Raw genomic sequence first — 26,091 nt, 5'->3', positions numbered from 1 at the left:
AAGGACAATTTGGTTTGGTATTCCTGGAAGTGACATGGTTTGCATTATACTGTAGCTATACTCTTTGGTTCTTTAGGTAACGTCACGTAGGTAGACAAAATAATAGATAATAATAGATCCATAATGTGATCTATTATTTTTCTACCTAAGTGACTTTAACGTCATATCACGCTCGCTTACTGAGAGTCGTTGTCCATGTAGGGAGATGGAGCGCAGTGGATCGTATCGTATCCGCTATGTTTTGGAATCCGTGTGATCACCCAGTCATATCGCCTAACTCCAGTCACAGCGACTTACCCAAACTACATCTCCCCAACAAGGCAGCCTTCCCGCTCCTGTGTATTGTGTTTATGGGATAACAGAGGTGTCCACTATCCCCTACGCCTTGATACCAAAACGACTGATTGCCCGCTTAACACCCTAGCCCGTAAACCACTAATGGTGACAGTGTTGTTTGAGAGCAGCTATTAAAGTCGCTGCGGCAAATGAGGTGGTGGCTGGCCGAACCGTGCCTCGCTGTTTGTCTCCGGAGTGATGACGGATACAAACCAGACCAAGCGGAGGCCATGTACCAGATCGGGTTTTGGTTACTGATGTTAGAGTGATTGTGTTGCAAGTGTGGTCACTACGCGTCTGAACGTGCTCAAGCCCCGAAGCTCGGCGGTTGTGGGCAACGCCACGGGACTGCATTCACTTTAATTCGAGGACAATGGAGGGCATGGGGAACGTGTTTTTACAGCGCTAATCCAATTTATTCAAAATAAGCGCGCAATTACACAATGAGATGCACTTACATATTCAGGCATGAAACACAATGGGCACATTACCATTCGGTATGTTAATAGACATACGGATTGTACCTTCCAAAATTAACAATCGAATGCAAATATCCTGAAATACAAAGGATTGGATCCTAGGAGGGGAGTTATAAGGCGGCTCAGAAGCAGAGCTCAAGGCCATTTCGAGAGGGAACTTGATGAGGCTGGACGCTCGACTCGTCGCTCTGCTGATCGCCCTTCTACCGCGAGACAACGCAGCCTGGTGAACACAATTGCTGTGTCGGCAGTTAGGCGACTTTGCTTCGTATGGTGAGTGAATATGCGAGTTCGTGGGGACATCTTCAGACGGGTTACAGACATCGATTCACCGTGAATCTCCAAGTAAGTGTCTATTTTCGCGTCTCGATTAAACGCGAGTGACGTTCTTGTTTTGGCAGTTTACAAAATCTAAAAACGCAACGCTTAACATCCTCGCGGACGATAGGGTACATTTAATTATCGATAACACCCGCTACTGTTACTCCGCTCAGAAGAAGCAGTCACATGGAGCAGATACGCTCTCTGAAGCCCCGAGCACACGGGAGCAAGGAGCCATTCAATTGCACTGTGTGTGTGAAGGCATTTTCACGGCAATCAGATCTTCAGAGACACCAGAGAACACACACGGGCGAGAAGCCGTTCCTGTGTTCTGTGTGTGGGAAGGCATTTGCACGGTCATCAACTCTTCAAACTCACCAGAGAACACACACAGGCGAGAAGCCATTCCCGTGTTCTGTTTGCGGGAAGGCATTTGCAAGGTCATCAACTCTTCAAGCTCATCAGAAAACGCACATGGGTGAGAAGCCATTCCTGTGTTCTGTGTGTGGGAAGGCATTTTCACTCTCGTCAACTCTTCAGATTCACCAGAGAACACACACGGGCGAGAAGCCATTCCTGTGTTCTGTGTGTGGAAAGGCATTTGCACAGTCATCAATACGGAACAGACATCAGAAGGTCCATGATGATAAGAGGCTGAAATCAAAAGGTGAAATTCAAGGTGCTGCAATGAGGCCTGAAGGAGATTCCACCTTCGATCCCATGCAGTTGGATCCCGAGAGATGGCTGGATGTAATGGAGTGGCTCGAGAGTCAAACCGAGAGCTAGGGGTGACTGAGAAATAATGTTGCATGTGGTTTACCTATTAAGCCGGATTTAATAATTTCGTGTGTAAATATGATCATTCACTTTACAGGTTTTTTTGTGAGAGTTTCGTGACGTGTATAGTGGTGGTTTGTCATGTCATCGGATTAATTGCTGAAGTGGTGTGATGACCACTGGCAGTGAGAGGGTTCAATTGCTGACAATATTGTCGTGGTTAAGTGTTCCTGTTGAGCTAAATTTGGAATGAGTCTGTTGTTACATCTTTACTCAACATTTTAAACGTGTTCTTTTTCCCTTTAGCGTAGTTTTATTTGTTGATAATAAAAGACTTTAGATAACCTATTTCAGGATGCACATTGACGACGCGTTATTTGGGTGTATATGTTACACTTCAACACAGATGCACAGTGAACAAATGGGGTTAACTAATTAGGACATCAATGGGGAGTGACATGGTTGCATTGTTGTGTAATTGTTTGAACATAAGACGTAATAAACATTTGATAAGAGTTTTAACTTAACTATGATTACAGATGAATAAAAAACACATTACTTTCAACAATTGATCTTCCGTCATTTGTTTTTATCAAAAACGTGTGGAACCGAGTTTCAGGTGGAGTATCTCCGTCACACGAGTCTGCCCATTTCACACTCGTCAACTCTTCAAACACTTTAGAAAACACACAAGGGCGAGAAGTCATTCCTGTGCATTGTGTGCTGTGTGGTGAAATTCATTTTCACTTTCAGAAAATTCCCTGTGCACTGTGTGGAAAGTAATTTGCACAGTCATCAAAACTGAACAGGCATCGGAAGGTCCACATTTACAGGATATGCAGGATTAGAATCGCATTACTGTAGTCGTATGAGAATCAAACTGTCCACTGATGGATGAATGTCATATAAATTTAATAGAATGTATATTTGTTCAGTAAAAAGCGTATAAAGAGGTAAACAATCACACATTATAGCACATATGTACATTACACGTGAATTGAAAAATATGTCAAAAACATGTGTTCATTTAAAAACTGATAATTTCGTGGACCATGTGGGGAGATGGAGCGCAGTGGATCGGATCGTCTCCGCTGCTGTCGACGGGGCCAAGCAGCGAGTGTTGAACTCCATTGTTTCAGAATCCGTGATATCACCCGGTCACAGCGCCTAACTCCAGTCACAGCGCCGAACCCAAACTACATCTCCCCAACAAGGCAGCCTTCCCTCTGCTGTGTATTTTAGCAATATATTTAAGAACGCTATTGAAGATAACAATTCGTCTTGAAAAAGGCAGGTGACTTGTTCTACCAACATGATTACAATTTCTTTCATTAAGGAGTGAGTTCATTCATGAGTAGTATTCAATAAGCCCCGATGGCACTCACCTACACACAGTTATGTTGAAACAAAGTAAACATTAGTCGCTCAAGGCTCAGCTCATTCATGGTCATCGCAATTATTTCCAAATCCGTGTGGGGTCCCGCGAGAACAGGACACGGCCACAAACTCTCACATTGTAAACTCTCACACTGTAAACTCAAACATTATTAACTCTAACAATATAACCTTTAAACTGTGTGCTATATACATTGTAACGCCATAACAATTACACTATATTCTTAGTTTTTTCGGTAAAGTCACGTTGAAGAGAAACAACAAAATATATATAAAACAATAAAAATATATATATATATATATTTTATAAATATTTTGTTGTTTCTCTTCAACGTGACTTTACCGAAAAAACTAAGAATATGAATTACTGCAGTCACGAAAGCTTTAAATCAAAACAATTACACTGTAAACAAGTGTAATAGTAAAATCTATTGTTGTGAACTCTATGAGCTATACATTATAACGCTATAAAATAACATTGTAAACTCGTGTTCTAGATTAGAACACACCGTACATTGAAGTGTGATATTCGAATTCCATTCGAATTATTAGAATTAGTTCCGCCCATGGCAGGGTCCGGATTGTCCGGTAGAAGTCATAGAGGTGAGACGGCCTCAGTGAGTACGAATGTAGTTGGGGCGTCGGCGTTGGTTCGTCCACCGGTCCAGCCTCAAAACTGATGTCCGTCCCCACCCAGACAGCTCATCCCCATGGATTGTACAGCCCAAGTCTGGTGTGTCCGACGTGATGGGGCGCTCGGCAATGGTAAACCGTACGCCAAAGGAAATGTGTTGAGTCGCCCACAGTTTACGAGCCCCAGAGGCTCGGCGTGCCTCAAGGATCCGCCACGTGAGAGGGAGCGGTGCCTGGAGCCCGCTCATATTCTTCACAAGAAGCCAGGGACCTGCCTAACCCTTCAAGGCTGTGGTGCGAACCCTTGACGCCCGGAAAGGCACAAGATTCCATCATGGGCGAGAGACCGGCGGCGAGAAGCCGGTCAAAATGTGCAAAGTTGCGCTGGTAGGATCCACACCCAGCACACGGACAATAGAAGGGTCCCCTTGGACAACGTGGAAGCGTATTAGGATTTGTGTGTGGTTGTTGTTTTGTTGGTTTCTTGTTGTTGTTGTTGTCGGGTGAGTAGGGTCACACGGCTTAGCCCTTACAGATGACCGTTAAGATTGTGATTGTAGCGGCGTGGGATAAAATGTTGCTGCAGCTGCTGCCCTGACGCACGTGGCTTCTAAAAATTGTTGTCAGCCGAGACGGCTCATTTTGTTTTAAGATGGTTGTTGTGAAGACAGTGCCTCAACGAAGGGACAAGCGGTGACAACAGGAGAGAGAGAGATCAAGAAGAGAAGGCTGGACCAAGGGTGGAGGGGAGGTTGACGCCGAGAGAGAGTTGAAGGAACGAGGTTCAGGGCTGTGTTAGTGGGGATTCGGGTCACGGCTGGTTGCCGTTAAGGCGTCGACGTTGCTGTATCGTGACGCCGGGGTCCTAAGCCGCGTTAAAGGCTAAATAAAAGAACCCTCTACAGTCCGGAGTCATTACAATTGCAACTATTGATAATCTCACGGATTTGCGTTTATTTAAACAAATATACACGGATATTGTATAGTGCTATTCGATGTCATTCAGATCGAACATTCATCTAGCTGATGATGATTGCTTGTGTTGCAGTCGAAACGTCGTGAGAATTTTATTGTTTTATATTTTTATTATTTTATTCTTTCCCTTCTACGTGGTGACTTTACCGAAATAACCAAGAATATGAATCCCTGCAGTCACGAAAGCTTTAGATCAAAATTCATCCAGCTGTCAAAGTCCTGATTCTAATATGACCATAGTGCGATTCTAATAGTTTCAATGGGATTCTAATCATTGCAAATCCAAAGTCGCATTAGTGACTCCCGATTCGCATTTACAAATATCAAACATTCGAGCAAAGTGTTATTCTAATAATTAATGCATTTCTAACTCTCACCCCAGTTCGCGATTTTAAAACGACCACAGTGAGATTCAAATACTTCTAATGACATTTTAATACCGTACCTCCATTTGTGTTGAATACATTATTAAACAAGGTTATAGTCGATAATGTGTTATCGTTTAGACTGTTACAGTTTACATGTTACAGAGTACAGTTTATCCACGGCATACTTTGGGATTAGCGACTGGTACGTTGAGAAACGATTAACAACGGGGACCATTCCCTCAAGGAACATATCTTAATGGGGTAGACAGCCAATATGCAGCCGGTTAAGGGAAGATTTCTGTGACGGAGATCCTCCACCTGAAATTTTCACACGTTTTTGCTTTAAACATTGTAAAATAAATAACGGACACAAAATTGTTAAAAATATGTTTTTATTAATCTGCAAAAATATTCACTTAAAACTCGTATCAAATGTGTGTTACGTCCTATTTTCAAACAGTTACAGTTGAATGTAAACCATGTCAATTCCAGGAACACCAAAGCGTCAGCGTTTCATCCTCTATTGATTTCCTGATTAGTTCACCACATTTGTTCACTGTGCGTCTGTGGTGAAGTCCAAGCTAAAAATCCAACAAACGCGTCATCAAAGTACATCCTGACATCGGGTATCTACAGTCGCTTATTACCAACCAAAAAAAACTATGTAAAAGAAAAAAATGTTTAAAATGTTGAGTAAAGATGTAATTAGACTCAATTCAACTTTAGCTCAACAGGAACACTTAACTACGACAATAGTCAGGAATTCAACACTCTCACAACCAGTGCTTATCACACCACTTCAACAAACCACCACCTGAAAGTAACGAAACTCTCAAACACATTGTAAACTAGTGTCAAAGTCACAGAATCAATTGTAACGTATTACTTGGTCTAAAATAAACACACAAACGTACTCAATCCGAATTAATAGGTATAACAACATGCAACTTTATTTTTCAGTCATCTCTAGCTCTCGGTTTGACTCTCGAGCCACTCCATCACATCCAGCCATCTCTCGGGATCCAACTGCATGGGATCGAAGGTGGAATCTCCTTCAGGCCTCATTGCAGCACCTTGAATTTCACCTTTTGATTTCAGTTTCCTATCATCGTGGACCTTCTGATGCCTGTTCAGTTTTGATGACTGTCCAAATGCCTTCCCACACACAGAGCACAGGAATGGCTTCTCGCCCGTGTGTGTATTCTTGTGACTCTTAAGATGTGATGACCTTGAAAATGCCTTCCCACACACAGAACACAGGAATGGCTTCTCACCCGTGTGTGTTTTCTGATGAATTTGAAGAGTTGATGACCTTGCAAATGCCTTCCCACACACAGAACAAAGGAACAGCTTCTCGCCCGTGTGTATTCTCTGGTGTCTCTTAAGACTTGATGGCCGTGAAAATGCCTTCTCACACACAGGGCAATTGAATGGCTCCTTGCCCACAACAGCCGCAACACAATCACTCTAACATCAATAACCAAAATCCAATGTTGTACATGGTCTCCGCTTAATTTGGTTTGTATCCATCATCACTCCGGAGACAAACAGAGAGGCGTGGTTCGGCCAGCCACCACCTCATTTGGCGAATCTGCTTTAATAGCTGCTCTCAAACAACACTGTCACAAATAGTGGTTTACGGGCTAGGGTGTTAAGCGGACAATCCCTCGTTTTGATCAAGGCATAGGGGATAATAGACACCTCTGTTATCCCATAAACAGAATACACAGCAGCGGGAAGGCTGCCTTGGTGAGGAGATGTAGTTTGGGTAAGGCGCTGTGACTGGAGTTAGGCGATGTGACTGGGTGATCACACGGATTCCGAATCATAGCAGAGACGATACGATCCACTGCGCTCCATTTCCCAACATGGACAACGACATTCTCAGTAAATCATGTGTAGTGTACAGTAAGGGAAAATGTATTTGATCCCTGCTGATTTTGTACGTTTGCCCAATGACAAAGAAATGATCAGTCTATAATTGTAATGGTAGGTTTATTTGAATAGTGAGAGACAGAATAAAGATTTCTGGCTCCCAGGTGTCTTTTATACAAGTAAGGAGCTGAGATTAGGAGCACACTCTTAAAGTTAGTGCTCCTAATCTTAGCTTGTTACCTGTATAAAAGACACCTGTCCACAGAAGCAAGCAATTAATCAGATTCTAAAGTCTCCACGATGGCCAAGACCAAAGAGCTCTCCAAGGATGTCAGGGACAAGATTGTAGACCTACACAAGTCTGGAATGGGCTACAAGACCATTGCCAAGCACCTTGGTGAGAAGGTGACAACAGTTGGTGCGATTATTCGCAAATGGAAAAAACACAAAAGAACAGTCAATCTCCCTCGGCCTGGGGCTCCATGCAAGATCTCACCTCGTAGAGTTCGCTATTAACGTTGTCAAATAAATAACGGACAAGCAGTTGTGGAAAATAATGTTTTATTTATCTGCAAGAATATTCGCACTACTACAGCTCGTATCGAAAGTTGATTAAGTCTTATGTTCAAACAGTTACAGTACAATCTTGATTTGAAGCTTTCGTGACTGCAGGAATCCGCTCTTTGGTTCTTTCGTTAAAGTCACGTAGGTAGAAAAATAATAGATCACATTATGGATATATTATTATCTATTATTTTGTCTACCTACGTGACGTTACCTAAAGAACCAAAGAGTATAGCTACAGTATAATGAAAACCATGTCACTTCCAGGAATACCAAACCAAATTATCCTTCCCCATTGATGTCCTTATTAGTTCACCATATTTGCTCACTGTGCGTCTATTTTGAAGTCCAAACGATACGTGAGACGAATGCTTCATCAAGGTACATCCTGAAATCGGTTATTTCAATTCGCTTATTGACAAAGAAAAAACCTATACTATTGAAAAACACGTTTAAAATGTTGAGTAAAGATGTAACAGACTCATTCCAACTTTAGCTCAACAGGAACACTTAACCACTACAATATTGTCAGCAATTGAACACTCACAACCAGTGCTTATCACACCACTTCAGCAAGTAATCCGAAAACATTAAACCACCACGTCACGAAACTCACAAAAACTGTTAGGGGCAACATTACAAGCAAAATTACTCAATCCGGCTTAATAGGTTAAACCACATGCAACATTATTTCTCAGTCACCGCTAGCTCTCGGTTTGACTCTCGAGCCACTCCATTACATCCAGCCATCTCTCGGGATCCAACTGCATGGGATCGAAGGTGGAATCTCCTTCTGGACTCATTGCAGCACCTTGAATTTCACCTTTTGATTTCAGTTTCCAATCATCGTGGACCTTCTGATGCCTGTTCAGATTTGACGACTGTGAAAATGCCTTCCCACACACAGGGCACAGGAATGGCTTATCGCCCGTGTGTGTTCTCTCATGGCGTTTTAGGTCTGAAGAAAGTAAAAATGTCTTCCCACACACAGAACACAGGAATGGCTTCTCACCTGTGTGTGTTTTCTGATGAGTTTGAAGATTTGATGACTGTGAAAATGCATTCCCACACACAGGGCACAGGAATGGCTTCTCGCCCGTGTGTGTTCTCTTATGGCGTTTAAGGTCTGCTGAAAGTGAAAATTCCTTTCCACATACAGAACACTGGAATTGCTTCTCACCAGTGTGTATTATCTGTTGTCTCTGAAGATGTGATGGCCGTGAAAATGCCTTCACACACACAGTGCAATTGAATGGCTCCTTGCTCCCGTGTGCTCGGGGCTTCGGAGAGCGAATCTGCTCCATGTGACTGCTTCTTCTGAGCGGAGTAACAGTAGCGGGTGTTATCGATAATTAAAAGTATCCTATCGTCCGCGAGGATGTTAAGCGTTGCGTTTTGGGATTTCTTTAACTGCCAAAACAAGAATGTCACTCGCGTTTAACCGAGACGCGAAAATAGACACTTACTTGGAGATTCACGGTGAATCGATGTCTGTAACCCGTCTGAAGATGTCCCCACGAACTCGCATATTCACTCACCATACGAAGCAAAGTCGCCTAACTGCCGACACAGCAATTGTGTTCACCAGGCTGCGTTGTCTCGCGGTAGAAGGGCGATCAGCAGAGCGACGAGTCGAGCGTCCAGCCTCATCAAGTTCCCTCTCGAAATGGCCTTGAGCTCTGTTCTGAGCCGCCTTATAACTCCCCTCCTAGGATCTAATCCTTTGTCTTTCAGGAAATTTGCATTCGATTGTTAATTTCGCAAGGTACAATCCGTCTGTCTATTAACATACCGAATGGTAATGTGCCCATTGTGTTTCATGCCTGAATATGTAAGTGCATCTCAGTGTGTAATATCGCGCTTATTTTGAATAAATGGGATTAGCGCTGTAAAAACACGTTCCCCATGCCCTCCATTGTCCTCGAATTAAAGTGAATGCAGTCCCGTGGCGTTGCCCACAACCGCCGAGCTTCGGGGCTTGAGCACGTTCAGACGCGTAGTGACCACACTTGCAACACAATCTCTCTAACATCAGTAACCAAAACCCGATCTGGTACATGGCCTCCGCTTGGTCTGGTTTGTATCCGTCATCACTCCGGAGACAAACAGCGAGGCACGGTTGGGCCAGCCACTACCTCATTTGCCGCAGCGACTTTAATAGCTGCTCTCAAACAACACTGTCACCAATAGTGGTTTACGGACTAGGGTGTTAAGCGGGCAATCAGTCGTTTTGGTCAAGGCGTATGGGATAATAGACACCTCTGTTATCCCATAAACACAATACACAGCAGCGGGAAGGCTGCCTTGTTGGGGAGATGTAGTTTGTGTAAGGCGCTGTGACTGGAGTTAGGCGATGTGACTGGGTGATCACACGGATTCCGAAACATAGCGGAGACGATACGATCCACTGTGCTCCATTTCCCAACATGGACAACGACATTCTCAGTAAATCATGTGTATTGTACAGTAAGGGAAAATGTATTTGATCCCTGCTGATTTTGTACGTTTGCCCAATGACAAAGAAATGATCAGTCTATAATTGTAATGGTAGGTTTATTTGAACAGTGAGAGACAGAATAAAGATTTCTGGCTCCCAGGTGTCTTTTATACAAGTAAGTTGCTGAGATTAGGAGCACACTCTTAAAGTTAGTGCTCCTAATCTCAGCTTGTTACCTGTATAAAAGACACTTGTCTACAGAAGCAATCAATCAGATTCCAAAGTCTCCACCATGGCCAAGACCAAGGAGCTCTCCAAGGATGTCAGGGACAAGATTGTAGACCTACACAAGTCTGGAATGGGCTACAAGATCATTGCCAAGCACCTTGGTGAGAAGGTGACAACAGTTGGTACGATTATTCGCAAATGGAAGAAACACAAAAGAACTGTCAATCTCCCTCGGCCTGGGGCTCCATGCAAGATCTCACCTCGTGGAGTTGCAATGATTATGACAACGGTGAGGAATCAGCCCAGAACTACACGGGAGGATCTTGTCAATAATCTCAATGCAGTTGGGACCATAGTCACCAATAAAACAATTGGTAATACACTACGCCGTGAAGGACTGAAATCCTGCAGCGCCCACAAGGTCCCCCTGCTCAAGAAAGCACATATACATGCCCGTCTGAAGTTTGCCAATGAACATCTGAATGATTCAGAGGACAACTGGGTGAAAGTGTTGTGATCAGATGAGACTAAAATGGAGCTCGTTGGATTCAACTCAACTCGCCGTGTTTGGAAGAGGAGGAATGCTGCCTATGACCCCAAGAACACCATCCCCACCGTCCAACATGAAGGTGGAAACATTATGCTTTGGGGGTGTTTTTCTGCTAAGGGGACAGGACAACTTCACCGCATCAAAGGGACGATGGACGGGGCCATGTAGCGTCAAATCCGGGGTGAGAACCTCCTTCCCTCAGCCAGGGCATTGAAAATGTGTCGTGGATGGGTATTCCAGCATGACAATGACCCAAAACACACGGCCAAGGCAACAAAGGAGTGGCTCAAGAAGAAGCACGTTAAGGTCCTGGAGTGGCCTAGACAGTCTCCAGACCTTAATCCCATAGAAAATCTGTGGAGGGAGCTTAAGGTTCGAGTTGCCAAACATCAGCCTCGAAACCTTAATGACTTGGAGAAGATCTACAAAGAGGAGTGGGACAAAACCCTCCTGAGATGTGTGCAAACCTGGTGGCCAACTACAAGAAACGTCTGACCTCTGTGATTGCCAACAAGGGTTTTGCCACCAAGTATTAAGTCATGTTTTGCAGAGGGGTCAAATTCTTAATTCCTTCATTAAAATGCAAATGAATTTATAACATTTTTGACATGTGTTTATCTGGAGTTTTTTATGTTATTCTGTCTATCACTGTTCAAATAAACCTAGCATTAAAATAATAGACTGATCATTTCTTTGTCAGTGGGCAAACGTACAAAATCAGCAGGGGATCAAATACTTTTTTTCCCTCACTCTACCTTCCAAAATTAACAATCGAATGCAAAAATCCTGAAAGACAAAGGATTGGGTCCTAGGAGGGGAGTTATAAGGCGGCTCAGAACAGAGCTCAAGGCCATTTCGAGAGGGAACTTGATGAGGCTGGACGCTCGACTCGTCGCTCTGCTGATCGCCCTTCTACCGCGAGACAACGCAGCCTGGTGAACACAATTGCTGTGTCGACAGTTAGGCGACTTTGCTTCGTATGGTGAGTGAATATGCGAGTTCGTGGGGACATCTTCAGACGGGTTACAGACATCGATTCACCGTGAATCTCCAAGTAAGTGTCTATTTTCGCGTCTCGATTAAACGCGAGTGACGTTCTTGTTTTGGCAGTTTACAAAATCTAAAAACGCAACGCTTATCATCCTCGCGGACGATAGGGTACTTTTATTTATCGATAACACCCGCTACTGTTACTCCGCTCAGAAGAAGCAGTCACATGGAGCAGATACGCTCTGCGAAGCCCCGAACACACGGGAGCAAGGAGCCATTCAATTGCACTGTGTGTGTGAAGGCATTTTCACGGCAATCAGATCTTCAGAGACACCAGAGAATACACACTGGCGAAAAGCCATTCCAGTGTTCTGTATGTGGAAAGGAATTTTCACTTTCAGCAGACCTTAAACGCCATAAGAGAACACACACGGGCGAGAAGCCATTCCTGTGCCCTGTGTGTGGGAAGGCATTTTCACAGTCATCAACTCTTCAAACTCATCAGAAAACACACACAGGTGAGAAGCCATTACTGTCTTCTGTGTGTGGGAAGGCATTTTCACTGTCTTCACATCTTAAGAGTCACCGGAAAACACACACGGGCGAGAAGCCATTCCTGTGTTCTGTGTGTGGGAAGACATTTTCACTTTCAGCAGACCTTAAACGCCATAAGAGAACACACACGGGCGATAAGCCATTCCTGTGCCCTGTGTGTGGGAAGGCATTTTCACAGTCATCAAATCTGAACAGGCATCAGAAGGTCCACGATGATTGGAAACTGCAATCAAAAGGTGAAATTCAAGGTGCTGCAATGAGGCCTGAAGGAGATTCCACCTTCGATCCCATGCAGTTGGATCCCGAGAGATGGCTGGATGTAATGGAGTGGCTCGAGAGTCAAAACGAGAGCTAGGGGTGACTGAGAAATAATGTTGCATGTGGTTTAACCTATTAAGCCGGATTGAGTAATTTTGCTTGTAATGTTGCCCCTTACAGTTTTTGTGAGTTCCGTGACGTGGTGGTTTAATGTTTTCGGATTACTTGCTGAAGTGGTGTGATAAGCACTGGTTGTGAGTGATCAATTGTTGACAATATTGTAGTGGTTAAGTGTTCCTGTTGAGCTAAAGTTGGAATGAGTCTGTTACATCTTTACTCAACATTTTAAACGTGTTTTTTCAATAGTATAGGTTTTTTTTGGGAATAAGCGACTTGAAATAACCGATTTCAGGATGTATCTTGATGAAGCATACGTCTCACGTATTGTTTGGACTTCAAAATAGACGCACAGTGAACAAATATGGTGAACTAATAAGGACACCAATGGGGAAGGACAATTTGGTTTGGTATTCCTGGAAGTGACATGGTTTGCATTATACTGTAGCTATACTCTTTGGTTCTTTAGGTAACGTCACGTAGGTAGACAAAATAATAGATAATAATAGATCCATAATGTGATCTATTATTTTTCTACCTAAGTGACTTTAACGTCATATCACGCTCGCTTACTGAGAGTCGTTGTCCATGTAGGGAGATGGAGCGCAGTGGATCGTATCGTATCCGCTATGTTTTGGAATCCGTGTGATCACCCAGTCATATCGCCTAACTCCAGTCACAGCGACTTACCCAAACTACATCTCCCCAACAAGGCAGCCTTCCCGCTCCTGTGTATTGTGTTTATGGGATAACAGAGGTGTCCACTATCCCCTACGCCTTGATACCAAAACGACTGATTGCCCGCTTAACACCCTAGCCCGTAAACCACTAATGGTGACAGTGTTGTTTGAGAGCAGCTATTAAAGTCGCTGCGGCAAATGAGGTGGTGGCTGGCCGAACCGTGCCTCGCTGTTTGTCTCCGGAGTGATGACGGATACAAACCAGACCAAGCGGAGGCCATGTACCAGATCGGGTTTTGGTTACTGATGTTAGAGTGATTGTGTTGCAAGTGTGGTCACTACGCGTCTGAACGTGCTCAAGCCCCGAAGCTCGGCGGTTGGGGGCAACGCCACGGGACTGCATTCACTTTAATTCGAGGACAATGGAGGGCATGGGGAACGTGTTTTTACAGCGCTAATCCAATGTATTCAAAATATGCGCGCGATATTACACAATGAGATGCACTTACATATTCAGGCATGAAACACAATGGGCACATTACCATTCGGTACGTTAATAGACATACGGATTGTACCTTCCAAAATTAACAATCGAATGCAAATATCCTGAAAGACAAAGGATTGGATCCTAGGAGGGGAGTTATAAGGCGGCTCAGAACAGAGCTCAAGGCCATTTCGAGAGGGAACTTGATGAGGCTGGACGCTCGACTCGTCGCTCTGCTGATCGCCCTTCTATCGCGAGACAACGCAGCCTGGTGAACACAATTGCTGTGTCGACAGTTAGGCGACTTTGCTTCGTATGGTGAGTGAATATGCGAGTTCGTGGGGACATCTTCAGACGGGTTACAGACATCGATTCACCGTGAATCTCCAAGTAATTGTCTATTTTCGCGTCTCGATTAAACCCGAGTGACATTCTTGTTTTGGCAGTTTACAAAATCTAAAAACGCAACGCTTAACATCCTCGCGGCCGATAGGGTACTTTTATTTATCGATAACACCCGCTACTGGTACTCCGCTCAGAAGAAGCAGTCACATGGAGCAGATACGCTCTGCGAAACCCCAAGCACACGGAAGCAAGGAGCCATTCAATTGCTCTGTGTGTGTGAAGGCATTTTCACGGCCATCACATCTTAAGAGTCACAAGAGAACACACACGGGCGAGAAGCCATTCCTGTGTTCTGTGTGTGGGAAGGCATTTTCACAGTCATCAAATCTGAACAGGCATCAGAAGGTTCACGACGATTGGAAACTGAAATCAAAATGTGAAATTCAAGGTGAGGCAATGAGTCCTGAAGGAGATTCCACCTTCGATCCCATGCAGTTGGATCCCGAGAGATGGCTGGATGTAATGGAGTGGCTCGAGAGTCAAACCGAGAGCTAGGGGTGACTGAACAATAATGTTGCATGTGGTTTGCCTATTAAGCCGGATTGAGTAATTTTGCTTGTAATGTTGCCCCTTACAGTTTTAGTGAGTTTCGTGACGTGGTGGTTTAATGTTTTCGGATTACTTGCTGAAGTGGTGTGATAAGCACTGGTTGTGAGTGTTCATTTGCTGACAATATTGTAGTGGTTAAGTGTTCCTGTTGAGCTAAAGTTGGAATGAGTCTGTTACATCTTTACTCAACATTTTAAACGTGTTTTTTCAATAGTATAGGTTTTTTCTTTGTCAATAAGCGACTTGAAATAACCGATTTCAGGATGTACCTTGATGAAGCATTCGTCTTATGTATCGTTTGGACTTCAAAATAGACGCACAGTGAACAAATATGGTGAACTAGTAAGGACTTCAATGGGGAAGGATAATTTGGTTTGGTATTCCTGCAATTGACATGGTTTGCATTATTGGTTTATATATATTTATATATTATATATTTTATTATTTTGTTGTTTCCCTTCAACGTGACTTTACCGAAAAAACTAAGAATATGAATTACTGCAGTCACGAAAGCTTTAAATCAAAATGTAGCTACACTCTGTGGTTCTTTAGGTAACGTCACGTAGGTAGACAAAATAATAGATAATAAAAGATCCATAATGTGATCTATTATTTTTCTACCTAAGTGACTTTAACGAAATAACCAAAGAGCGGATTCCTGCAGTCACGAAAGCTTCAAATCAAGATTGTACTGTAACTGTTTGAACATAAGACTTAATCAACTTTCGATACGAGTTGTAGTACTGTAAATACTCTGGCAGGTAAATAAAACATTATTTTCAACAACTGCTTGTCCGTTATTAATTTTACAAAGTTAATAGCGAAAACGTGTGGAGCCGAGTTTCAGGTGGAGCATCTCCGTCACACAAGTCTGACCTAAACATGCTTCATCTTGGCTGTCTCCCCATCAACATGTGTTCCTGGAGGGGAAAGGTCCCCATTATAAATCGATTCGCAACGTTACGGTCCTTAATCATCAAGTATACAGGAGATCACCTGTACTCTATGACATGTAAACTGTAGCACTAAACGATAACACGAAACATTAAAATGACTACAATCAATACCCAAGTTTCATCATTTATAACACCAAAAACAGAGGTACGGTATTAAAATCTCATTAGAAGTATTACAATTATACCGTGGTCATATTAGAATCGCACTCTGCTAATATGCATGTATAATAGTGTACGTGCATGTGAACTGTGCTCTTATGTATATAATATGTATGCCATTTGGCCTTGCGAACCGGGGGTCGGATATGCGAACTGGGGGGGTGCAGGATTATGATCAGATAAAAATTATTAGCATAACACTATGGTAGTATTATTATAATTACACTGAGCTCGAGTGTAAGTTATATGTAAATGCGCACTGGGAGTCGTGAATGCAACTTGTGAGGTGAGCGGTTTAGAATAGCATCAAAGTGAGTATTATAACAACGTGGTCCTAGTAGAATCACGATGTCTACTGCTGCTGATGTTCGGGTGGCGGCTGCCGATTCGGGCTCTGCTCTTCCTTTCCTTGACTGGATGGTGCCGCTGGACGCAGCGTCTCTGAAGTTGATGTTGCTGCTGATGTTGTTGTTGTTGTTGCTGCTGTTGGTGCCGCTGCTGAAGTTGCTTCAGTTACAGTGGTGTTCTGTGATGGGATAACAACCTTTGATCAAATACTCTGATCAAACGCACCCCATCGAAGCGCTCGATCGATGCATTTGATCAACTCTGACATCGTAAACTCTAACATTGGGAACTCTAACACTATAACCTATGAACTGCAACATATACATTGTAACGCTGTAAAAAAATACTTTAAACTGTTAAAGTTTTAGACAACATAAATGGAGGTCCGTGGTTATATTCGCATAATACTAACTATAATCGCACTGTGATCATATTAGAATCTAACTGCGGTCATATGCATGTTAAGCAAGTGCGAACCGGGGGTAGGATATGCAGGATTAGTATCGCATTACAATTATTAATATCCCACTGTAGTCGTTTTAGAATCAAATTGTCCACTGATGGGTGAATGTCATATCAATTTAATAGAATGTATATTTGTTCAGTAAAAAGCATATAAAGAGTAAAACAATCACACATTATAGCACATATATATACATTACACGTGAATTTAAAAATATGTCAAAAACATGTGTTCATTTAAAAACTGATAATTTCGTGGACCAAGTGGGGAGATGGAGCGCAGTGGATCGGATCGTCTCCGCTGCTGTCGACGGGGCCAAGCAGCGAGTGTTGAACTCCATTGTTTCAGAATCCGTGATATCACCCGGTCACAGCGCCTAACTCCAGTCACAGCGCCGAACCCAAACTACATCTCCCCAACAAGGCAGCCTTCCCTCTGCTGTGTATTTTAGCAATATATTTAAGAACGCTATTGAAGATTACAATTCGTCTTGAAAAGGCAGGTGACTTACTCATTGTCTGTTTGGTAAAGTCACGTATGTAGAAAGACAATAAAATTATATTAAAATAAAAAAAACAATTGCGACGTTTCGATCACAACGCAAGCGATCTTCATCAGGTGTCAAGAACAAATCACGGAGGTAAATACAAACACAACAAGATGAGAGACGAGAATTCAACAAACCTGAAAAAAACATTATGTGAAGCACATCCAGTCAGGCCAACAACACAGTTAGACACTTCCTGGCGGACCACGAATTTCAGAAGAGTGTTAAATTTCGTGTTCAACCTTTGGATTGCACATACCAGCATAGATAGAATGAAAAATAGAATCTCATTAAAATTAATATAATATCAACGTGGTCCTATTATAATCTCGCTATCTACTGCTGCTGTTCTGCGGGTGGTGGCTTCCGATTCGGGCTCTGCTCTTCCTTTGCTCGCCTGGATGGTGCCGCTGGACCCAGCGTCTCTGAAGATGTCGCTGCTGATGTTGTTGTTGCTGTTGTTGTTGCTGTTGATGTTGCTGCTGTTGTTGATGCTGCTGTTGATGTTGCTGCTGTTCCTGCTGCTGAAGTTGCTTCAGTTCCAGTGGTGTTCCGTGATGGGATAACAACCTTTGATCAAATACTCTGATCAAACACACCCCATCGAAGCGCTCGATCGATGCATTTGATCAACTCTGACATAGTAAACTCCAACATTGTTGAACTCTAAAAACTATAACCTATGAACTGCAACATATACATCGTAACGCTGTAAAATATATCCTGTAAACTGTAAAAGTTTTGAACAACATTAATGGAGGTTCGTGATTATAATCGCATAATAATAATCGCACTGTGATAATGTTAGAATCACTCATGTTAAGCGAATGCGAAACGGGGGAAGGATATGCAGGATTTTAATTGCATTACAATTATTAAAATCCACTGTAATCGTATTAGAATCAAACTGTCCACTGTTGGATGAATGTCATATCAATTTAATCGAATAGCTATATACAGTATCTAAACATATAAAGTGTATAACAATCACACATTAGAACAGGGGTCGGGAACCTATGGCTCGCGAGCCAGATGTGGCTCTTTTGATGATTGCATATGGCTCGCAGATAAAACAAAATATTCTCACTTGTTTTAATCCATCCATCGATTTTTCACTGCGCATGTCCTGTTCAGGGCTGCAGGAGCAATTGTCCATTATTTTAATTGGATGATACTGGCCTACGTTTGCCGTTGCTGGGTAAAACAGGTAAACGCCCCCTTTTGAATCAGTCTGAGACTGCGTCTGCTCGGTCATTAGCTCAAAGCTAACCCTTCGACGAAGAAGATGGCGAAAAGAAAAAAAGACGACGAGTATCGTACATTCCAGGACGAATGGACCGAAGAATTCGCCTTTGTGGAGAGAGCGGGTTCTGCGGTGTGTCTAATTTGCAATGACAAAATTACATCGTTGAAACGGTCGAATGTAAAGCGGCACTTCGACACGCGCCACGCTACCTTTGCATCAAAATACCCTGCGGGAGACAGCAGAAAGAAAGCGTGCCAAGAGCTTCTGAGCAGGGTGCAAGCTAGCCAGCAGCAACTCCGCGTATGGACCCGGCAAGGTGACTATAATTCGGCTAGCTTTGCTGGTTCTTTAGCAATAGTGAGGAACGGAAAACCATTCACAGATGGCGAGTATGATAAAACGTTCATGCTGGATGTAGCCAATGAACTTTTTGATGATCTTCCGAACAAAGACAAGATAATCAAACGGATACAAGACATGCCTCTGTCGGCAAGAACTGTTCATGATCGTACCATCGTGATGGCAAACAAAGTGGAGGAAACGCAAGTGAAGGACATAAATGCAGCGCCGTTCTTTTCTCTGGCTTTGGATGAGTCAACAGACGTGAGCCATTTGTCGCAGTTCAGCGTGATTGCAAGATATGCTGTTGGTGACACACTGCGCGAAGAAAGTCTTGCTGTTCTGCCATTAAAAGGGTCCACAAGAGGTGAGGATTTATTCAAGTCTTTCATGGAGTTTGCTCAAGAAAAAAGTCTACCTATGGATAAACTTCTCTCAGTGTGTACTGATGGTGCTCCGTGTATGGTGGGGAAAAACAAAGCATTTGTGGCGCTTCTCCGTGAACATGAAAATAGACCCATCCTAAGTTTCCATTGCATTATACACCAGGAGGCACTTTGTGCTCAGATGTGTGACAGGCAGTTTGGCGAAGTGATGTCGCTGGTCATTCGTGTGATCAACTTTATTGTTGCCCGAGCCTTAAATGATCGCCAGTTTAAAACACTGCTGGATGAAGTTGTAAATAACTATCCTGGTCTGCTTTTGCACAGCAATGTGCGTTGGTTGTCAAGAGGGAAGGTGCTTAGCCGTTTTGCGGCTTGCCTGAACGAAATCCGGACTTTCCTTGAAATGAAAGGCGTCGGGCATCCTGAGCTAGCCGACACCGAGTGGCTCCTCAAGTTTTACTATCTCGTAGATCTGATTGAACATCTGAACCAGCTCAACGTGAAAATGCAAGGCATTGGAAATACAGTGTTATCCCTTCAACAAGCTGTATTTGCTTTTGAAAACAAGCTGGAGCTTTTCATCACGGATCTTGAAACAGGTCGTTTACTACATTTTGAAAAACTGAGCCAATTTAAAGATGCATGCACAGCAAGTGAGCCCATTCAAAACCTTGATCTTCACCAGCTAGCTGGCTGCACATCCAGTCTCCTACAGTCCTTCAAAGCACGCTTTGGAGAATTTCGTGAGCACACTCGTCTTTTTAAGTTCATCACCCATCCAAACGAGTGTTCACTGAACACAGCCGACCTGAATTACATCCCTGGTGTCTCCGTCAGAGATTTTGAAGCAGAAGTGGCTGACCTGAAGGCCTCAGACATGTGGGTGAATAAGTTCAAGTCACTGAATGAAGATTTGGAAAGAATCACACGACAGAAAGCGGAGTTGGCGAGCAAGCACATGTGGACAGAAATGAAAAAACTCCAACCCGAAGACCAGCTGATTCTCAAAACTTGGAACGCGCTTCCTGTCACATACCACACACTGCAGCGTGTGAGTATTGCTGTATTGACCATGTTTGGATCTACGTATGCATGTGAGCAGTCATTCTCACATCTTAAAAACATCAAGTCCAACCTACGATCACGTTTAACGGATGAAAGCCTCAACGCTTGCATGAAGCTTAACATCACCAAGTACCAACCCGACTACAAAGACATCAGCAAATCCATGCAGCACCAGAAGTCGCATTAATGGTGAGTGTTATAACAACATTATTTAAAAGAATAAATTCAGAGGCTTATTATACTGACATTTAGTTGAATTCACTTTTAAAATATATTATATGGCTCTCACTGAAATAAATTTCCAATTTTTTTGCTTTCATGGCTCTCTTAGTCAAAAAGGTTCCCGACCCCTGCTCTAAACGATAACACTAAACATTAAATGACTATACACTGCTTTTACGATTTTCTAGCGGTAATTACCCGGCGTTGCCCGGGCGAAAAAGACAGACACACACATCGACCTACTCAAACAGACATTTACCCACACACACAAAGACATTGACTTACACAGACACACATATGGAGTCACAGACACACATACCTAGGCTCTCACACATACATCGACCTAAGCACACAACACACACATATCGACAAAGAGACGCACACATGGACCCACGCACACACATCGCCTTACACAGACACATATAGACTCACACACAGACTTGGACTTTAGATACACACACATCGACTTACACACACAAACATCGACTGACACACACATAGAGACACCCACTCACATGGAGCCATGCACACACATGTATTTATGTAATTTAGACTTGCCAACCATATATTTACTCGAACTTGGGGGTGCATGATTATGATCAGATTATAATTATTAGATTAACACTATGGTCGTATTATAATTACACTGAGCTAGAATGTATGTTATGTGTAAATGCGCATTGGGAGTCGTGAATGCAACCTCGGAATTTACATTATGAGACCTCCTTTGCCAGAAACAAGATATAGGAATAGGTTTTACCCTTTAAACTGGCACAAAAACTGACACCTTTATTCAAGGCATCGTGTTTGCAATGACCACAACACAAGCAGTCAAAATGCAAACAAATAAGACAACTCTAACACCAATGGAGACGAGGCTCTGAGAAAAACTGTCTCGGGTGTGGACCAATCAAATTCAAGGACAGTGCCAATATTATTATCAGAGTTGTCTTTTTTGTTTGCATTTTGACTGCTTGTGTTGTGGTTATTGCAAACATGATGCCTTGAATAAAGGTGTCAGTTTTTATGCCAGTTAAAAGGGTAAAACCTATTCCTGCAACCTAGGAAGTTTAGAATAGCATCAAAATTAATATAAAAACAACGTGGTCCTATTTGAATCGCGCGATCTACTGCTGCTGATGTTCGGGTGGCGGCCGCCGATTATGGCTCTGCTCTTCCTTTTCCCTCGCCTGGATAGTTCAGGACATGGGGATGAGCTGTCTGGGTGGGGACGGACATCAGTTTTGAGGCTGGACCGGTGGCCGAACCAACGCCGACGCCCCAACCACATTCGTACTCACTGAGGCCGTCTCACCTCTATGATTCTACAACCAGGCCCTGTCCCAGACCGCCCATGGAAGCACGTGTTCCCGCCGCCCCGGATTCTTCTCATTAGCGGATTGCGATCTGGTGGGGAAAGGTCCTCGTTATAAATCGTTTCTCACCGTTCAGGTCAAGAATCCCGAAGTATACCGGGGATCACCTGTTCTCTATAACATGTAAACTGATAACACTATAAACAATAACACTAAACATTAAACGACTATTAACTAAAAACAGTTTTTTTTATTTATACCAACATAAACGGAGGTTCGGTATTGTAATCTCATTAGAAGTATTAAAATCGCACTCTGCTCATATGCATGTGTAGCGTACGTGCAAGCGAACCGGAGATCGGATATGCGAACTGGGGTAAGGGGAGGTGTGCATAGTTAGAATCGCTTAAACATTATTAGAATAACACTGTGCACGAATGATTGATATTTTAAATGCGAATCGGGAGTCGCTAACGCGACTTGGGATATGCAATAATTAGAATCCCATTGAAACTATAAGAATCGCACTATGGTCATATTATAATGAGGATTTTGAATGCTGGATGAATGTTTCGTCTCCGTGACATCGAATAGCACTATACAATATCCGCATATATATGTTTAAATAAACGCGCAAACCCAATATTATCCCTTGAGATTATTAATCGTTGCAATTGTAACGACTCCGGACTCAGACAATAGAAGGTTATTTTGTTTAGGCTTTAACACGGCTTCGGACCCCGGCGTCACGATATAGCAACGACGACGAGGAGAAGCAACCAGCCACGACCCGAATCCCCACTAACACAGCCCCGAACCTCGCTCCTCCACCTCTCTTACTCTCGGCGTGAACCTCCCTCAACCCTTGGGCTCGCCTTCCCTTCTTGAACTCTCTCTCTCTCCTGTTGTCACCGCTTGTCCCTTCGTTGAGACACTGTCTTCACAACAACCATCTTAAAACAAAATGAGCCGTCTCGGCTAACAACAATTTTTAGAAGCCACGTGCGTCAGGGCAGCAGCTGCAGCAACATTTTTTTCCGACGCCGCTACAATCACAATCTTAACGTTCATCTGTAAGGGGTAAGCCGTGTGACCCTACTCACCCGACAACAACAACAACAAGAAACCAACAAAACTACAACAACCACACAAATCCTAATACGCTTCCACGTTGTCCAAGGGGACCCTTCTATTGTCCGTGTGTTGGGTGTGGATCCTACAATCGCAACCTTGCGCATTTTGACCGGCTTCTCGCCGCCGGTGCCTCGCCCATGATGGAATCTTGTGCCTTTCCGGGCGTCAAGGGTTCGCACCACAGCCTTGAAGGGTTAGGCAGGTCCCTGGCTTCTTGTGAAGAATTTGAGCGGGCTCCAGGCACCGCTCCCTCTCACGTGGCGGATCCTTGAGGCACGCCGAGCCTCTGGGGCTCGTAAACTGTGGGCGGTACAACACATTTCCTTTGGCGTTCGGTTTCCGTTGCCGAGCGCCCCATCACGTCGGACACACCAGACTTGGGCTGTACAATCCATGGGGATGAGCTGTCTGGGTGGGGACGGACATCAGTTTTGAGGCTGGACCGGTGGCCGAACCAACGTCGGCGCCCCAACTACATTCGTACTCACTGAGGCCGTCTCACCTCTATGACTTCTACCGGACAATCCGGACCCTGCCATGGGCGGAACTAATTCTAATAATTCGAATGGAATTCGAATATCACACTTCAATATATGGTGTTCTAATCTAGAACACGAGTTTACAATGTTATTTTATAGCGTTATAATGTATAGCTCATAGAGTTCACAACAATAGATTTTACTATTACACTTGTTTACAGTGTAATTGTTTTGATTTAAAGCTTTCGTGACTGCAGTAATTCATATTCTTAGTTTTTTCGGTAAAGTCACGTTGAAGAGAAACAACAAAATATTTATAAAATATATATATATATTTTTATTGTTTTATATATATTTTGTTGTTTCTCTTCAACGTGACTTTACCGAAAAAACTAAGAATATAGTGTAATTGTTATGGCGTTACAATGTATATAGCACACAGTTAAAAAGGTTATATTGTTAGAGTTCATAATGTTTGAGTTTACAGAGTGAGAGTTGACAATGTGAGAGTTTGTGGCCGTGTCCTGTTCTCGCGGGACCCCACACGGATTTGGAAATAATTGCGATGACCATGAATGAGCTGAGATTTGAGCGACTAATGTTTACTTTGTTTCAATATAACTGAGTGTAGGTTAGTGCCATTGGGGCTTATTGAATACTACTCATGAATGAACTCACTCCTTAATGAAAGAAATTGTAATCATTTTGGTAGAACAAGTCACCTGCCTTTCAAGACGAATAGTTATCTTCAATAGCGTTCTTAAATATATTGCTAAAATACAGAGCAGAGGGAAGGCTGCCTTGTTGGGGAGATGTAGTTTGGGTTCGGCGCTGTGACTGGAGTTAGGCGCTGTGACCGGGTGATATCACGGATTCTGAAACAATGGAGTTCAACACTCGCTGCTTGGCCCCGTCGACAGCAGCGGAGACGATCCGATCCACTGCGCTCCATCTCCCCACTTGGTCCACGAAATTATCAGTTTTTAAATGAACACATGTTTTTGACATATTTTTAAATTCACGTGTAATGTATATATATGTGCTATAATGTGTGATTGTTTAACTCTTTATATGCTTTTTACTGAACAAATATACATTCTATTAAATTGATATGACATTCACCCATCAGTGGACAGTTTGATTCTAATACGACTACATTGGGATATTAATAATTGTAATGCGATACTAATTCTGCATATCCTACCCCCGGTTCGCACTTGCTTAACATGCATATAACCGCAGTTAGATTCTAATATGATCACAGTGCGATTATAGTTAGTATTATGCGAATATAACCACGGACCTCCATTTATATGTTGTCTAAAACTTTAACAGTTTAAATATTTTTTTTACAGCGTTACAATGTATATGTTCCAGTTCATAGGTTATAGTGTTAGAGTTCACAATGTTAGAGTTTACGATGTCAGAGTTGATCAAATGCATCGATCGAGCGCTTCGATTGGGTGCGTTTGATCAGAGTATTTGATCAAAGGTTGTTATCCCATCACAGAACACCACTGTACCTGAAGCAACTTCAGCAGCAGCACCAACAACAGCACCAACAACAGCAACAACAACAACAGCAACAACAACAACAGCAACATCAACTTCAGAGACGCTGCGTCACGCGGCACCATCCAGGCGAGGAAAGGAAGAGCAGAGCCCGAATCGGCTGCCGCCACCCGAACATCAGCAGCAGTAGACATCGTGATTCTAGTAGAACCACGTTGTTATAATACTCACTTTGATGCCATTCTAAACCGCTCACCTCCCAAGTTGCATTCACGACTCCCAGTGCGCATTTACATATAACTTACACTCGAGCTCAGTGTAATTATAATAATACTACCATAGTGTTATCCTAATAATTTTTATCCGATCATAATCCTGCACACCCCAGTTCGCATATCCGACCCCCGGTTCGCAAGGCCAAATGGCATACATATTATATACATAAGAGCACAGTTCACATGCACGTACACTATTATACATGCATATTAGCAGAGTGCGATCAAATATGACCACGATATAATTGTAATACTTATAATGAGATTTTAATACCGTACCTCTGTTTTTGGTGTTATAAATGATGAAACTTGTGTATTAATTATAGTCATTTTAATGTTTCGTGTTATCGTTTAGTGCTACAGTTTACATGTCATAGAGTACAGGTGATCTCCTGTATACTTGATGATTAGGGACCGTAACGTTGCGAATCGATTTATAATGGGGACCTTTCCCCTCCAGGAACACATGTTGATGGGGAGACAGCCAAGATGAAGCCTGTTTAGGTCAGACTTGTGTGACGGAGATGCTCCACCTGAAACTCGGCTCCACACGTTTTTGCTATTAACATTGTAAAATTTAAACGGACAGGCAGTCGTTCAAAATAATGTTCTATTCATCTGCAAGAATATTTACGTTACAACTCGTATCGAAAGTTTATTACATCCTA

At 43.1% G+C, this 26,091-nt stretch overlaps 1 protein-coding gene across 1 annotated transcript in view; it reads left to right on the top strand.

Annotated features, from left to right (window-relative positions):
• Nucleotides 1–12,838, top strand: part of LOC142907387 (uncharacterized) — a 141,429-nt gene extending 128,591 nt beyond the window's left edge. The window contains exons 14-15 of the mRNA XM_076056868.1: nucleotides 1,310–1,905; nucleotides 12,039–12,838. Coding sequence (XP_075912983.1) covers nucleotides 1,310–1,905; nucleotides 12,039–12,838 — 1,396 coding nt within the window. The remainder of the gene's footprint in view (nucleotides 1–1,309; nucleotides 1,906–12,038) is intronic.
• The last annotated feature ends 13,253 nt before the right edge of the window (nucleotides 12,839–26,091 follow it).

Source organism: Petromyzon marinus, chromosome 78, assembly GCF_048934315.1.
Source record: "Petromyzon marinus isolate PM22_M1 ecotype Great Lakes invasive population chromosome 78, UKy_Petmar_22M1.pri1.0, whole genome shotgun sequence".
Taxonomy (NCBI): domain Eukaryota; kingdom Metazoa; phylum Chordata; class Hyperoartia; order Petromyzontiformes; family Petromyzontidae; genus Petromyzon; species Petromyzon marinus.
This window is presented reverse-complemented; position numbering and strand designations above follow the sequence as displayed.